General features: G+C 38.3%; 1 protein-coding gene and 2 non-coding genes across 3 annotated transcripts in view; all 3 read left to right on the top strand.

Moving 5' to 3' along the window:
* The window catches only part of ptcd3 (pentatricopeptide repeat domain 3), a 32,167-nt gene extending 20,134 nt beyond the window's left edge, over nt 1-12,033 (top strand). The window contains exons 13-24 of the mRNA XM_028801580.2: nt 257-401; nt 1,251-1,301; nt 1,881-1,970; nt 2,511-2,539; nt 2,671-2,777; nt 3,841-3,919; nt 4,294-4,384; nt 7,783-7,868; nt 7,982-8,130; nt 10,069-10,107; nt 10,323-10,481; nt 11,850-12,033. Of these exons, the coding sequence (XP_028657413.1) occupies nt 257-401; nt 1,251-1,301; nt 1,881-1,970; nt 2,511-2,539; nt 2,671-2,777; nt 3,841-3,919; nt 4,294-4,384; nt 7,783-7,868; nt 7,982-8,130; nt 10,069-10,107; nt 10,323-10,481; nt 11,850-11,919 (1,095 nt within the window). The 3' untranslated portion in view covers nt 11,920-12,033. The remainder of the gene's footprint in view (nt 1-256; nt 402-1,250; nt 1,302-1,880; nt 1,971-2,510; nt 2,540-2,670; nt 2,778-3,840; nt 3,920-4,293; nt 4,385-7,782; nt 7,869-7,981; nt 8,131-10,068; nt 10,108-10,322; nt 10,482-11,849) is intronic.
* Nucleotides 5,068-5,209, top strand: LOC114652921 (small nucleolar RNA SNORD94). The gene has a single exon (XR_003716460.1). It is a non-coding gene; the product is annotated as a small nucleolar RNA SNORD94 (small nucleolar RNA).
* On the top strand, nt 8,280-8,419 carry LOC114652922 (small nucleolar RNA SNORD94). The gene has a single exon (XR_003716461.1). It is a non-coding gene; the product is annotated as a small nucleolar RNA SNORD94 (small nucleolar RNA).
* Nucleotides 12,034-14,540: the final 2,507 nt, after the last annotated feature.

Here is a 14,540-nt window from a genome sequence, read left to right as displayed (position 1 = left end):
GAAACAAAGCTACACAAAAATGTAGGTGGGTTATTTACAGTGCCTGTTCTGGCATTACCCTTTTATACACCTTTTAGTGAGCAAGGGATGGTTTTGTAGAATTGTGGATTCAAAGGCAGAAGTTTATGGCACATTGAATTGATAAAGTAGTTTGCTACTTTATATTTGAGTGAATACAGTAAATGCATATATGAAATATTCAAGTTCATTATTATAGACTTCACCTCTCAACACAGAATTGAATTTGAATTTTTAGGAATTACTGAAACAGATGAGTTATTCGAATGTACAGCCTAATCTTTTGACTTTCAATGCTGTTCTGAGGAGCCTGAGAAGGTGTGGTCATCTAAGCAAAGTATATTCCCTGCAAACTATTAAGGAAATGAAAGCACTCAATATTTGTAAGTATATGGTGGTTGCCTCACCTTAAATCCTCTTTCACAACCGCATGCTATTTCCCAGTTTGTTCCTTTTTTTTTTTTTTTTTTTCCCCTCCCATTTTTGTACACCCAGTTAAAGCTGACATGTGTTGTTGTCCTGGTTCATCTAGTTAAGTCTTATTGCTCAGGCAGAGACTGTGAAACTGATTTTTAACTCTAACCCTTCCATTCTAATGAAATCTGTCCAATTTAAACTGCTACTCTAACTGTATTATGTATTTGACACTGTTTTATGAACTGTAATACAGAAGCTTTCAAACAGTTTTCACACTTAATTATTTATGGCACGTTTGTGGAAAGGCATGCATTTTGTGCTATTTGTCAGTAGGGTATTTGATAACCTTTGCTAATCCCCATTCTGTCTACAATGGTTAAAATGCCACACTTGGTTCATTCTGCATGTTCACCTGCCCTGCAATTTACAAGTAATTTTAACAGGAAAGGGGGAGGGGGGGGGGGTCATTACTTGTAACTGGTTGTGTCACTCAGATTTTGAAGAGCAAGATGGAAAATATTACCATTTTAGAAGTTGAAAGTGACAATGCATTTACAATCATTTGTCATTAGTAATATATTGAGTCACTAAAATCTTTTGAATTTGGAAAGTAATAAAACATTTACTGTCTTTCTCCCCCCTCCCCCCTGCTTCAAAATTGGGTTCAGATTAATTGCCACATAACATTTTGACTTAATGTGTGTGTTAGTTTAAATATTTTAACCGTTCTTGATGTTAACCCCTGGAGTTGATTTAAACATGAAAACATCAATGTACATAGTTTTGTAATTATTATTATTTATTTATTTATTTAGCACCAAGCCTTGCAACATTTGATTATCTTCTTTCAATATACTACAAATCTAGTAAGTGTACCTATTCTGTTATTCTCCTCTAATGGAATACATTCAGACTTAATTTTAGTACGTCTGGGTTCCTTGGAGATGGGTGGACATGTCAAATTTCAAAGTACAAAATTGTACTGTATGAAAAGTTGTTTGTTAGGAAGTTTTGTGTTCCGTTATTTTTAGCAATGGCAAAGATTTAAACATCACATGGATATCTTGGGCATAATGTTGGGACTATTAAGTTCATTAAGCAGAAATGTTTTTCCAGTGTGACTTACACTGGTGAATTTTTAATTTGTATATTTGACTTGCAAGTCGGTCAAAATAGGATGGTTGGTGGGTGGGGGATAAGAGGTCAGAGTATTTGATAAAGTTTGAAAAGTGCTCTTTGTAGCAATAATTGAAAAATGACACTTTAGGGCTGATTTAATACAAGAAAAAGTGTGCCACATCCTTCAAATGTATCTCCGAGACTGCGGGGGGGGGGGGGGTTGTGTGTGTGTGTTTTTGTTTTTTTTTGTTTTTTTTATTAATGGTTTTTCTACCAGGAATATTCTAGAAAATATACATGAATCAGGAATGTTTTTTTTTCTGTAGTATCCTCTCCTAGGAATTCCACTGATCTCCTCAGTGCTGTCTTGGACGAGATTGAGGGAAAGCAATTAACTGTACAAGATTCTAATGATGGTAAGGGTGGAGTGATTGTGTTGCTTTTTTAAATATACAGTTCCTTTTTTCATTTAACATGTGTATTTAATGCTAATATTCATATTTCTAGTTATTGCAATGAACTATGACATTAAGAGTGGTTCATCTCTTTCATTTATGCTTAAGCTGCAGTCTTGCCATAATTTTTGGTTGAAAATTCAAGATTTTGTTTACTCTGACTTTTTTAATGTTATTGATGAATGTGACGTCTGTTGATTCTCTCGTTAGACGAGTTAGATGTGTTGCTTTTGGAAAAAAATTATTTTTTTTGTGTGTTTTCTTTTAAAATGGAAGAATAAAGATTGAAATTTACATACCGGACTGTATTTACAGTCACACACACACACACACACACCTTTTTCTAATGGTGCATTGATGGACTATGAAAATTTTAGTAATTGTAAAGTTCACTTTTTGAAAGTGAAAAATGTTAAACAATTACATGGATAATGTAGAACTGTTGTGCCACATTGAACGTTTACCGTATCTTTGTTTTTTTCCCCCCCTCCTTCCTTTTAGTGAACTTCTTTGTAAGTGCAATGAAAATAGTAAGTGGTTTTTTGTGTTTTGGTGGTGGGGGGCGTTTTTAAAGTGTCTGTAAAGATATATTGGGTGTGTTACCTTTTTTTTTTTTTTTTTTTTTTCTCCTCCTTCCTCTCACCTCAAAACAACCTTCTAGTGTTTGAACCTGAAAGAAGTGGAGATCGCTTACCGGTTACACAAGATTTTAGGTGAAGGACACAACTGGAAGTTACTGGGAGATTATTTCAATCAAAATGTGTTTTAGTAAGTATTTATTTAACTGTGTCTGTGTAACTGAAAGAGTTCATTATCGTGGTTGATTTTTTGTGAACTGAGGCAATCCTACATTTTCAGTTTAGCATTGTAGTCCCTATGGTTTTTATTTTTATCTTCTGAATGCAAGTGTACATTTATTGTGAAATATTTCTGAACTGCTCCTAGTGGGTTGATTTGGTATTTGAATCAATGACACATGGTTTCCTGGCCTTTCACAATTCCCCATCCATGCTAGAGCAACTTCTTTAGAAGCGAGCAGGTGTCTTTAAAGGTTTTATGTGTGGTGCATTACAATTTTAAGCATCTTCAGGTTCTTAACCAAGCTGTTATCCTGTAAATTAACTTTTTTAAAAGCCTTCTGCTTTCACAAACTGGCGAGTAGGCCAGCATTTTAAAAAGCTGTTGTCCTAAGTAACGCTTCAGAGGAGTTCTTAATAAACCTAAATGCATATCCTTCTAATGTTAATGTTTAACATTGTGGGGGAACAAATTAATAGTGACATTTTATTTTGGCTATTTTAATCCAGAAATTAAAAACTCTTCAATATTTTCAGGTTGTTTGCCAATAGGTTATCATGCAAAACTCTCTCCATTGAAATTTTGAGACATGGTGTTGATACAGTGCCTGCCTGTGTGTGTATGTATATACACACACAATGTATCTGTAATGGCTTTTAAAATTATATTTTTGGAGTGGAGACGGCATATTATCGGAGTCCAATACCAAGGCTAATGACTTACTCTGGAGTTATGCCAGCTTAACAGTTTTTTGGAAAAAGTACAGAACTCCATTGCATTCTAGCTGAGAACTGGCCACAGCACTCTGCTCCTGCAAGTATGGATTTTACAAATACAGAATTAGTACATATAAAGACAAAGCTTTGTTAAAATGCAGAGAAAATGAAACTAACATAAATGGAAACTAATATGTGTCCATTAATTAATTAATGAACAGTTGACAATGACCAACAGTACTCTTTGTAAAGCTAAGCTTATATTCCTGGACTTCTCTTTTTCTTTTCTTCTCCCCGCTCCCAAAAACTTCTGTCAGCGGCCAGTTGTTCAGCCTCATATGTATGATGGAAAATATTGATGTTGTGCTTCAGTGGTACAAAGAGTTGATTCCGTCTGTAAGTAAAATGTTAATCCTTCAGTGTACAGTGTTTTATTTATTTTATGCATTGTTTTAAATCTGATCATATCAGTGTGATGATTTTTTTTTTTTTTTTACCCCAAACAAAAGGTGTGCAAATTGATTTGTAAAGTGAAAAAACGTGTATTCCAGTACTAAAAGTTACACTTGATGTCCATGTCTAAATGTTTAACTTGAATTCATCAAGCCCAATGCAACAGTCATTCTCTATCATTTGCTATTTCTTAGTTGCTACAATACAATCGGCGCACTCCCACTTTCTCATTTTTCTGAGTGTATATAGTGTGTTTTTTTTTTTTTTTTTGAGAAACACATTTGTTTAGCATGTTGTTACATCTTTGATCTCCTCAGCTCTTTTACCCTAATTATCAAGGGATGAGGGATCTACTTCAGGCACTTGATGCTGACAACCGTTTAGAGGTTATTCCTCAAATATGGGAAGGTGAGTGTTGTATGTATTAATGATTTCTAATTTATTACAAGCCTCTGAATATTTTATGAAGAGTATCAAACATTATAACTGTGTGTGTTTGACAAACTTTCATATCCTAATTTCAATCTTGGCCCTGTTAGAGGAATCTTAGGCTAGAAAAATGGGCAAAGACCTGGCGAGTCCAGCCTGAGCAGATTTTCACTAGAGCATTGATTCTCAGTCTTTGTCTTTGGGGAGATTACTATAACAAGTGGTGGTTACTCCAATAACACAGTTTCTCAAGTTAAAACATTCCAACTTGCATTTTAATTTTTTAACTGAATTATTATTTTTTTTTTGTCTGTCTACAAATTTAAAGGGTTAAGAGAGTATCATATATTTTCTGTAAGTGTGCATCATTTAAATTTGTTTTTCTTTGCATATAACTACTTGACATATTGTGAAGCACTTTGAGTTACATCCTTTGTTTAAAAATGTGCTATTGAAAAGTTTTTGTTACTAAAGAGGTGTGTGATTTAATAAAGGCCCAGTTAGTCCAGTATCATTACCTGCCTGAACATATTTAGTTTCCTTTGTTCAAGTGTGTGGCAGAAAGAGATGCTTTAGTAGAAATAGATTACCTCATGTGTAAAGATGGAAAAATTGGCTTGTGTTGAGATTTTTTTTTTACTGATCATACAGCAACACATAACCCAGCAATGATGATTGGCGCAGGGGTACGGACATCAGCTGTATCATGGGAGCTGAGTGTAAATGCTTGTTCTCTGTTTAGCTTGCATGTGGTGGCTTAATGGAGGCTCATTTATACTAGAAAAAAGCCATAGTCTGAGCTGGGTAAGTGAAATACACAGTTAAGGATAGGCAATATATAATTTTCAATAAAATGTTTAATACCAATCAATATGCAAAAGCCAATATTGTAATGTTCAGCACTTTTTAATTCACAACATTAAATAAAATCCGCAGTCTCTAATACTCAAGTGTGTTTGTCGGCAATGTCTATGTAGCATGGTGTTGTGTTAGAGCGAGGATCAGAAGAGGTAGTGTTTAAAATATGTAGGATTAACTCTACAGTTTGCAAATGGTTTGCTTTTCCTAGGCTGTCTGTTCAAACAGTACAGCATCTAAAGATAAAACCTGTTACTGCATATGAAAATACAATCCAGGAACATGTGTGCTCTTTTGCATCCCTGGCAAAACGGGTCCATGCTAAGCCAAGTTCTGTAAATTGTTCCATTGCGTAGCGTATGTGCGCTCAAACTGGGTGCATTGTGTCTAGCAATTGCAGTGACCACCACCATGCATACACAGTGTGTAAGAACATATCCGTCCATTTCACGTGTTCCCCATTACTGATTATGTTACAAGCAGGAAGAATACACCAAGCCCCTCAATTTTCTCTTAATCGGTTATGGGGTAAAGGTTTTTAATGGCCATCTTATCATTTTGAGTTTGTAGTGGAGTTTAGCAAGTGAACTCGGCTTCGTATTGACAGTATGAAAGTCTCTTCTGAATGATTAAGTTATGTTGTGATGCTGTTGCATTCCATTTAGTGTTCTGCTTTTTCCCTGTGTACTTACCATACTTAGTATTGCCACTTTAAGAAATGGCAGTTTGCCCCCTTGCAGTGATTAACTTAACATTAACCAAGTTGTAGGCATCAATGATCAAATGTTGGGTGTATGTAGAGTTAAAAAGAACAAAACCCTTTGAAAAGATTAGGTAATGACTATGTTTAGCATGTTTATTCTTAGTTGTATACCAAAGTGAAGTACCACATTTCTGAAGGTCACTGCGCAAGGTAGAGGCAGCCGAGTAGGTTGGTGAGGGGGTCCTTTGATTGGCGATCTCTTGTAGTTTTTAGTTGCCAACCTGCCTTTGTCCAGTGTGCACCGTGCTTTCACTGTCAAAACGTTCTTCAAAAACAAGAAATCCATCATCACTACATAAACTGCCTTCTGAACGCACATCAGCATTCCTCCTAATAGTGACGTCCCAAATCAGAAAACAATTCTTCAGTGGATGGCTAAATTTAGACAGACGGGTACAAAATTGAACAGAAAATCTCCAAGCCGTCCTCGTACCGTATGAACACCTGAAAACATCCAAGCTGTAAGATGCATCAATTTTGCAGTCTCCTAGATGTTCAGCGCACAAACATGCTTCTGCTTTTGACATTTCCAACATGTCTTTGAGGAGGATTTTGCATGAGGACTTTAATTTCCAACCATACTAAATGACGGTAGTGCAGGAACTCGCTGAGCGAGACTGGGAGAGCCAGTGCATCAAGATGCCATTGTCCTGTGCAGTGAAGAGGCACATTTGTTACCTGTTCTCAGTAAATTCTTCAATGTACCATTCAGATATTACATAGGGGTTATACTAATGAGCATTAGCTTGCCTTCAGAATCCATGTGGATGACATACATTCAGTGTCGGCAGATTCACATTTAGCAGTGAAGTATGTTCTGCTTGTCCTGCTAAACGGCACGTTTTGCCAAATAAACGTCTCTAACACGGTACGTGTCGTATAAATAAGTAGATGTGCTTTGTCCTTTTGAAGCATTCAAACACTAAATTCTTATTTTGGTATTAACAAATGAAATAACTTGTGTCATTGCTGGTGTGAACAAGCCTTCTAGCCACTTCGGTTGAATCCTGCCTTGATGTTTTCTGGCTGCAGCGGTTAGGCATACAGAACTGCGAAATGTGGGAGGATTGGCAGTGCTAACTTTAGATTGTGTGTGAGGTCCTTCTCCAGCCAACTGTATAGAAAATGAACAAATGCTTGATTTGATGGACATACTGTATTTAGAAGTGCTCATAGCAATTGAAGTATGAATGCAAAACCATTTATCCGGGACTGTGTAGGACACTATTAAAAGTAATCAATCTTCTGTTTTGATCTCCTTTAACAAATGTAACTCTCTTGATCAGTAAAGTTATTTCTTTCTCCAAGAACTATAACACGGGCCTGTGTGTGTTTCCTTTTTTATTTTTAATAACAAATATGGTTCCTGCACTCCCACGTTGAAATTCTTCTGTGTGAACTACAAGGCTTCTCCAGACATGACCTCAGCTGCATTTCTTTTCAACAAGTGTTGATGCAGTGGTGTAGCATCGCTATTGTGAGCCATCTTTACATGTAGTTTCTCGTGTATTATTGTGCCTTCTGAAGTAATTGGTGTACTTACAAACACGTTAGTGCAGTACTGACTTTCACTATAGTACTGTGAGGGGGGGGTTTGTTTTAAAAGCTTAGTACTGAAATATCTGTTGTTGTGACATCCCTAGTGTAGTTTCTGGCAACATTTTTCACAAAGCCCTCTGCAAAAAGTATGCCATTAAAATTTTAATAGTGTGTCACCATTATTGTACAAAGAAAAAGTAAACTTAAACCTTTGCAGATATCAAGCAATTTGGACTTGCCAACAAAGCAGATTTGGTGGAAGAGGTCCTGATGCTGATGGCACGTGACAAACACAGTTTTGAGGTACAAGATGATCAAATAGTCCACCTGTTTTCTTAATTTAAATGATATATAGATCGAGAAATATGTGTAATATATAAAGTTTTATTGTATACTTTGGGTGTTTTATATTCTAGGTACAGAATTCTTTTGCAGACTGTGCCATGTCTGTAATGTCTGCATATGAAGGAATGGACTCTGATCGCTCTGCCCTGAATTGGACTTCTGGCAGCCTTGCCAATGTTGCCACACTTCTCTTGAGAGCAGATAGAATCCAAGAAAGTTGGTGAGAATTGTGCTGCATTGTAATGCTTTGGGGTGTTGTGTGCGTTTTTTATATACATTTACAGATGTGCCTGAATGGTAAGTTGTGCATCAGCTGATATAACGTTGAATATTCACATGTTGTAGACATTGTTGGAAATGCACCAGAGCTCAGTGGTGATGAGAAGCGCAGGGGTACAGACCTCGGCTGTATCATGGGAGCCGACTATAAATGCTTGTTCTCCATTTTAGCTTACATGTGGTGGGTTGATGGAGACATTTATAGGAGATGACTGACTTTTCTGAGCTGAGCAAGTAACTGCAGTTTATGTTGAGAGTACTCCATACATTTGCTGTTCAACTTCAAAATATTCAGATTTCACCAGGAATGACTTCAAGATTCTTCAATACAAAGTTTTACATTTAAATCTCCTCCTCCTGCGAGGCACACATTTGTCACTTAGGTACGTTTTACCCACAGATCTACACCTAAAACACAGCCTACCTAACGTAGAGCCAAAGGCAGTACACAAGTTTTGAACTTGTATCCCATAAAATGAAAAATTGAAGTGTAGAGTGGGGTTAAACAAGTAATGTTTCAGAAGATTGTGCATGTGGAGTGAGATAATTGGACTGTGAATGCAAGAAGCACCATTAGTTGAATAGAATTAAAATCATGTTTGTTTTACTTTGTTCATGTAAAAATACAAATTCAGGAATTAGATGGCCATTAAATGTCTGGAGTGCCCTGTAGTATGCACCATTGTGGATAGGCCCCACTGCCTGTGGCAAGAAGTCCGGTGACGGACTTTACCTGGAAAGAAACTTGGGTTGTTTTTGCAGTATATTTGGATTGTCGTCAATCTGGACTTTAAAGTGCCTTCTTACTAGTTTTGTAGCATTTGGCTGATTCTGAGCCAATAGTATGGCCCTAAGCATGTCAGAATCCATCCTGCTGCTTCCATCATTAATGACTTGTCACCCAGTTTCTTTAGCAGCTAGCCGTACATGCCCGTGCCACAACACTGATGATGCAGTATGCTTTGGATCATGAGATATTCCTTCCCTTCTCCCCATCATTATTGATCTTAGTTTAATCTTTCCAAGGAATATTGCTGTAGGACTAGATGGGCTCAAAGACTAATCTGGCCTTTGTTCTTGAGGATTACCAGTGGTTTGTGCCTTGCGGTAAACCCTCTCAATTTACTTTCATCAAGTCTTGGTCCTGATATGAAGAGTTGGGCAACTTAGTTTGAAATGCAAGTAGGGGTTTGGTACAGCTGCATGTCTGCATCCCTGTTTAAATCTGCTGTCTAAACAGGCCTGGTGGGCCACTAAAGCCTAGAAGAATGGGCAGTGCCCGCTTTGTTTTACAAAAGCCATTCATGTTGCATTGTTTTTTCTTCAAGGATACCACATCATGTGCAGAATGTTTGAAAATATTGGAGGCAGATGTATCATGCAGTTGTTCGATAGAATGTTGCCCTTCTCCATGTCCCTGATTCGCACACCCCTACCTGCACTTTTAATGTTTCTCGCACTCCTGCCTCTCAGTATTACAATAGAGAAACAAAATGGCCATTCAACACAGGAAATTCAGCTTAACAAAACCCTTTAGTGTAAGCACAGCAGAGCTTGAGGTTACAAGGCATGAGGAGTGTGTGTTTCATTTTTTTTTTTTTTTTTTTTTTAAACAGTTGTACTGTCCTTGTTGTTGTCATCCACTAGTAATAAGTAAGGGATGTGGCCCTTTGGGAACGTATGGAGCTTTGTATCGCTCACAGCTCACGCGCATTCATATTCTTTGCTCAAATCCAAACCAGACCATTTAACCACCTGTTAAACGTTATGAGTGCAGCGATGGGAACACACTGAGCTCGAAGTCTGACTTGGGCACAGGAACAGGACGGCTCAACAAAATGCTTTTTAACTGTTTTTAAACCTGTCGATTTCATTATAGGTCTGTGCTGCAGCTCTTCAAGGAGAACAGAGTTCCCAGGTTAGTGTTAATTGGCTGTCATCGTTTGCCCTTTTTTTCCCATTTATGACATGATACATGCGAAGCTGCAAATTGTGGCCTACTTTTGAATAGTGTATTTAAATATATTCTGACAACACTTGTTAGTGGAAAGTAACATTTAGTAAAAATGAATTTTCAAAGTCCATAAACGGCTGAGACTTATGTGCCCTTCCCCTTTGTGTGGTGTTTTTAAGTGTGGAGCTCCTGTCTGAATTCTTGGACTGCACCAAAGTGAAAGAAGATGGAGATCTGGCCATAAATGTGCTAGATATGGCTGGAAGGTTCAGCTTGCCTACTACGCCTGATCTGATCAAGCGAGTAAAAGAAGAATTCCCATTAACTGAGGAGCAAAGGTGAGAGAGATGAGCGACGTAGCCGCAGCACTGGGTTTGTGTTGGCTTTGCTCAGAATTCTCAGATCTGAACCTAACGTGGATTGGTTGGACTTTCATTCTGCTTGCTTATTAACTCACTACTAACAACTGAAGTGTCTAAAAATGTTTTAAATGCATTAGTTAACCTCCTGCTGTTACTGGTGATACCCCAGCACTCAACAGACCACGCAACTTATGAAAGGGAGCTTTCTGGTGCACTTCATAAAGCTGCTGATTGAAATGGCTATTAGGAGCATTATCTTGCACTTTGGTCAGACACGCAAGTAATAAGTTTATAGAATGCTGTACACAAGATGTTGCTACTGTTATGTGCTAAAGTCACTTTATGAGGTGTATTCAGTGTCCACAAAGATGATTTGGGTGTTAGTGAAGTGGTTTTAAAAATATTCCCAGATGTAATATTAATATTTGGAGGTTGTATTGGAAGATTCGGCTTCTTAAAGCCAAAGGCCCATTACATGACTGCAGTCATCAAGGTTGATGTCCCCTCTGCGTAGATGTTACTAATCTTGCCCTGAAAAATATAGTCCAGTTATCCAACAACCTCCACTGACATGTTAAATCCGACAACTGGCTTGCGACTTTCCAGCAGCGTTTCACATTTCCATAGTACCAAGAGCGCACCTGTTTTTGAGACAGCCAAACACATTCTGCCTGATGGAGGCGATGCACTTGCAGAGTACAGCACGTTTAGCAAAATTCCAACTATTCCACTGCCCCTCATTCCTCACAGCCACATTAGCATGCATTGTAGTTCTGGCTGATTGCTCATTGGCTGTCATGTTGCGCGCACAGAGCTCACCCACTAAACTTAAGACACACCTGCCTGTTTTTGTCCATTTCATTTTGTCAGGACAAGTGTGGACTGGTTGAACTGTCACTGTGGCTGAACTGCACCACCGACTGCCCCTAACTCACTAAGATTATGTGAATGAAGTCTATACGTAGTGTTCCAACCCAGCAAATTTTGGTCTTGATGAACACAGTCATAATGTAAATGTCGTGTCATAGCCTTCTACATGCATAACATACATCTATCCCACTTACTCCCATTGTTAGTACCACCCGCTCCCACCTCATTTGAAATCTGAAGGTGACTTGTATGGCTGTAGTTTTCTGGTTTGGATTTAGTGGTGATTGCTAAGGTATAGGCCGAGCTTTCCTATTGGATATTGCTTTTTATTTGGTATTTCTTACTGTGTTTTTATGCTACACCTTTGTGATGAGCTGTGTGCCTTTTGCCACTCAACTTGGGGTCTGCTCAAAATGCTTTGAAACAGTCTGCAGCTTTTCTGGTGCTCATGCCTTTTCACTTTTCTTTTACTAGAAATCATCTGAATGAATTGGAAAGTGCAACCTCTGACAGCAGTGACACAAGTGACAGTGACCAAGAATGAAGTGAGCAGCAGGTGTTTCAGTCTGCCCAAGTAGTACGTAATGCAAGATATTGAGACAACATGGGGGAAAAACGGTGAATTCATCAGACGGTGGCCTACTTTGGCTTTTACTGTATTTTTTTTTTTATGTATTAAATGTACAGTGGATTTGACATGTATATAGAAAGTAATCCACATTCACTTTATTGGATATTTATTAAAATATTTCATGTTCCATTATATTGATTTTTGCTTTTATTTTCTCTGAAAGGCCCTTAACGGGCCTCCTCTTCCAATAACAAAGCATCTTTTCGGCTATGCCCCTCTTTAATCACACCCTAGGGACTTTTGAACTGTGCTGTGTCCTCATTGCCCCGCTTCATTGTTTCACTTTCTTGCACAAGGAGAATTGCTGCAAACCCCAGGGCCTTGGAGTCTGTAAGCAGCAGCGTATCCATCTGAGCTGCATGACAACTCTGGTGCACTAACAGAGAAGCTCCCACCACCTTTGCCATGGCTCTGTGCTGGATTTTGTCAGTGGATGAGATCTGTCCAGAACTGCTGAAGGGCACCAGATGGTGTTGGGTGTTTTGGCTAATAAGTCTCTTCACTGGTGGTGGGACATTGCCAAAAACTGCACAACAATTTTATTCTAAATGGGTCCAGCTCAGTTCTTGAACAGATACAGTACTTTGTGTGGTTATTAAGGGGACTTAAAAGCCTTACAGGAATGTGAGGTGTTGGGGGCCCTCACGGGCTTGCTAAAATATAAAGTGCAATATAAATAAAATTTATTATTATTATTACTGTGTACCATTAATTTGTGTTGGCAAACTTGCTATAAAGTTGTCTCGTCTGTGTGAGAGTGGGACATCATTGAGTGTTTTATCTCCTCTACAAGACAGATCATCACTGTACAGCTAATGCTTGGAGAGCATCCGGTTTGGGTTCTGAATCTCCCCACTTGTCCGCGTGATGGGGAGGTGATTGTGTGGCCATTAGCTAAACAAATGAGCTTGACAGACTGAATGAACTCCGGTTATCTAACAGTTTTATGTTAGAATTGTGACAAATGACCAAACTACAGTGCCATTCTCTTGTAGTTTCCCAAATTGAACATAAACATACAGTTGATGGCATTCTAGCAGACATGTTGTGGTTTTAAGTTTGCATTACAATTGCCAAATTAATTTATGTAAAACAATACAAACATTTTAAAATAAAAATTGATTAGATCTGCATTACAAAGTCCCAGATGTCCATCAATAATAATAGTGGACATGAACTGACCATACTGTGTACAGTCAACAATCTGGAATTTAAAAAGTAAAAGACCAGGGGGGTATTTTTCGTACGTCACTGAAATCATCTGAGATCAGATGCCTCATCTTGGATAAGTTAATGCCGGTGACGCTCATCCGGGATAGGTCGGTTTTTCAAACGCAGCCGTGTATCAGATTAGTCGAGCTGGATCTAATCATACGCGATGAATGCGCGCACCCACGCTGAGTGTAAAGGCCATATATACTGAGTCTAGAAAACATGATCAGCAAGTCTTTGATAGGCCGTAACAAAATTACGAAAAAACGGGTGCATTTTTTTTCACACACGTGGTGCAAGACCTTTTATTCGAAGGACATGAAGAATTTCAAGATTTAATATGCACAAGGGGTAACACTGCAAAAGCAGCCCAGACCAGAAAAGACGGCTGGCAAAAAGTGGCTGACAAATTAAATGCGTGTGCATTGTACTTACTGAAAGCAGTGTTTCATTTCTTATGTGTCAAATATTATTTAATATGTCATAATTCCAGATCAAATGTGAGAACATGGGAACAGGTTAAAGTGAAGTACAAGAAAATACTTCAAACTGGTAAATATTGGTATATGACTATTTAAAGAATTGACATAATCATGATATAAAAAAACATTAATTTTAAAGCTAATAAGGCAGACAAGCAAAAAACAGGTGGAGGTCCACGCTGTCCAGACCTAACCCCTGCAGAAGAGTTGGCTCTCCAGCAAAATGCCCATCGCCCTGTTTCTGAGGGCATTCCAGGGAGAAGCTCCTCCTCAGAACCAGTGGCAGGATGCAGTGGTCACTTCATTTCAGGTAAAGGATGGTCATTGCATATATTCGTCCTCCATGTGTGCCATAGGTATGTTCCATATAGCTCTTTTTTGTTGGGTCAGTTGCACGGAATGTCATATCCCTTGAACCTGTGTCTGACCAACGAGATATTGACGAAGGTCAAATATTTGATGACACTGCGTCAGATTATTCATCAGGAGGAGAGGTACATTTTCCAAATAATGTTTGATCAATGATCAGTCCCATGTGCTCCAATCACATTTGGAAATCCTGGTAATGAGAATGTTAGGCTGAATATGAGATTCTTCATGGAACTGTAGGTGTTTTTGCCTGTGTATTACCTACCTGCAATGGCATGAAACGCCTCTTTTGTCTGCACACGCAGGTGTCCAGGAAACACAATGAAAACCCGAAGGTAATATTTCAGAGCCAAACAGACTTTACAAATTGCCTGGCAAACTGCACTTTGTTAGATTTTCCGCATCGCCTACAGTATATAAAAAAATTTCCACTTGTAAAAAACCTCAAAGCAATGTATACTGTTTGTGGTT

Source organism: Erpetoichthys calabaricus, chromosome 5 (genome assembly GCF_900747795.2).
Source record: "Erpetoichthys calabaricus chromosome 5, fErpCal1.3, whole genome shotgun sequence".
NCBI lineage: Eukaryota > Metazoa > Chordata > Cladistia > Polypteriformes > Polypteridae > Erpetoichthys > Erpetoichthys calabaricus.
Note: the sequence above shows the minus strand (reverse complement) of the source record. Positions and strands in the feature narration are given on the sequence as shown.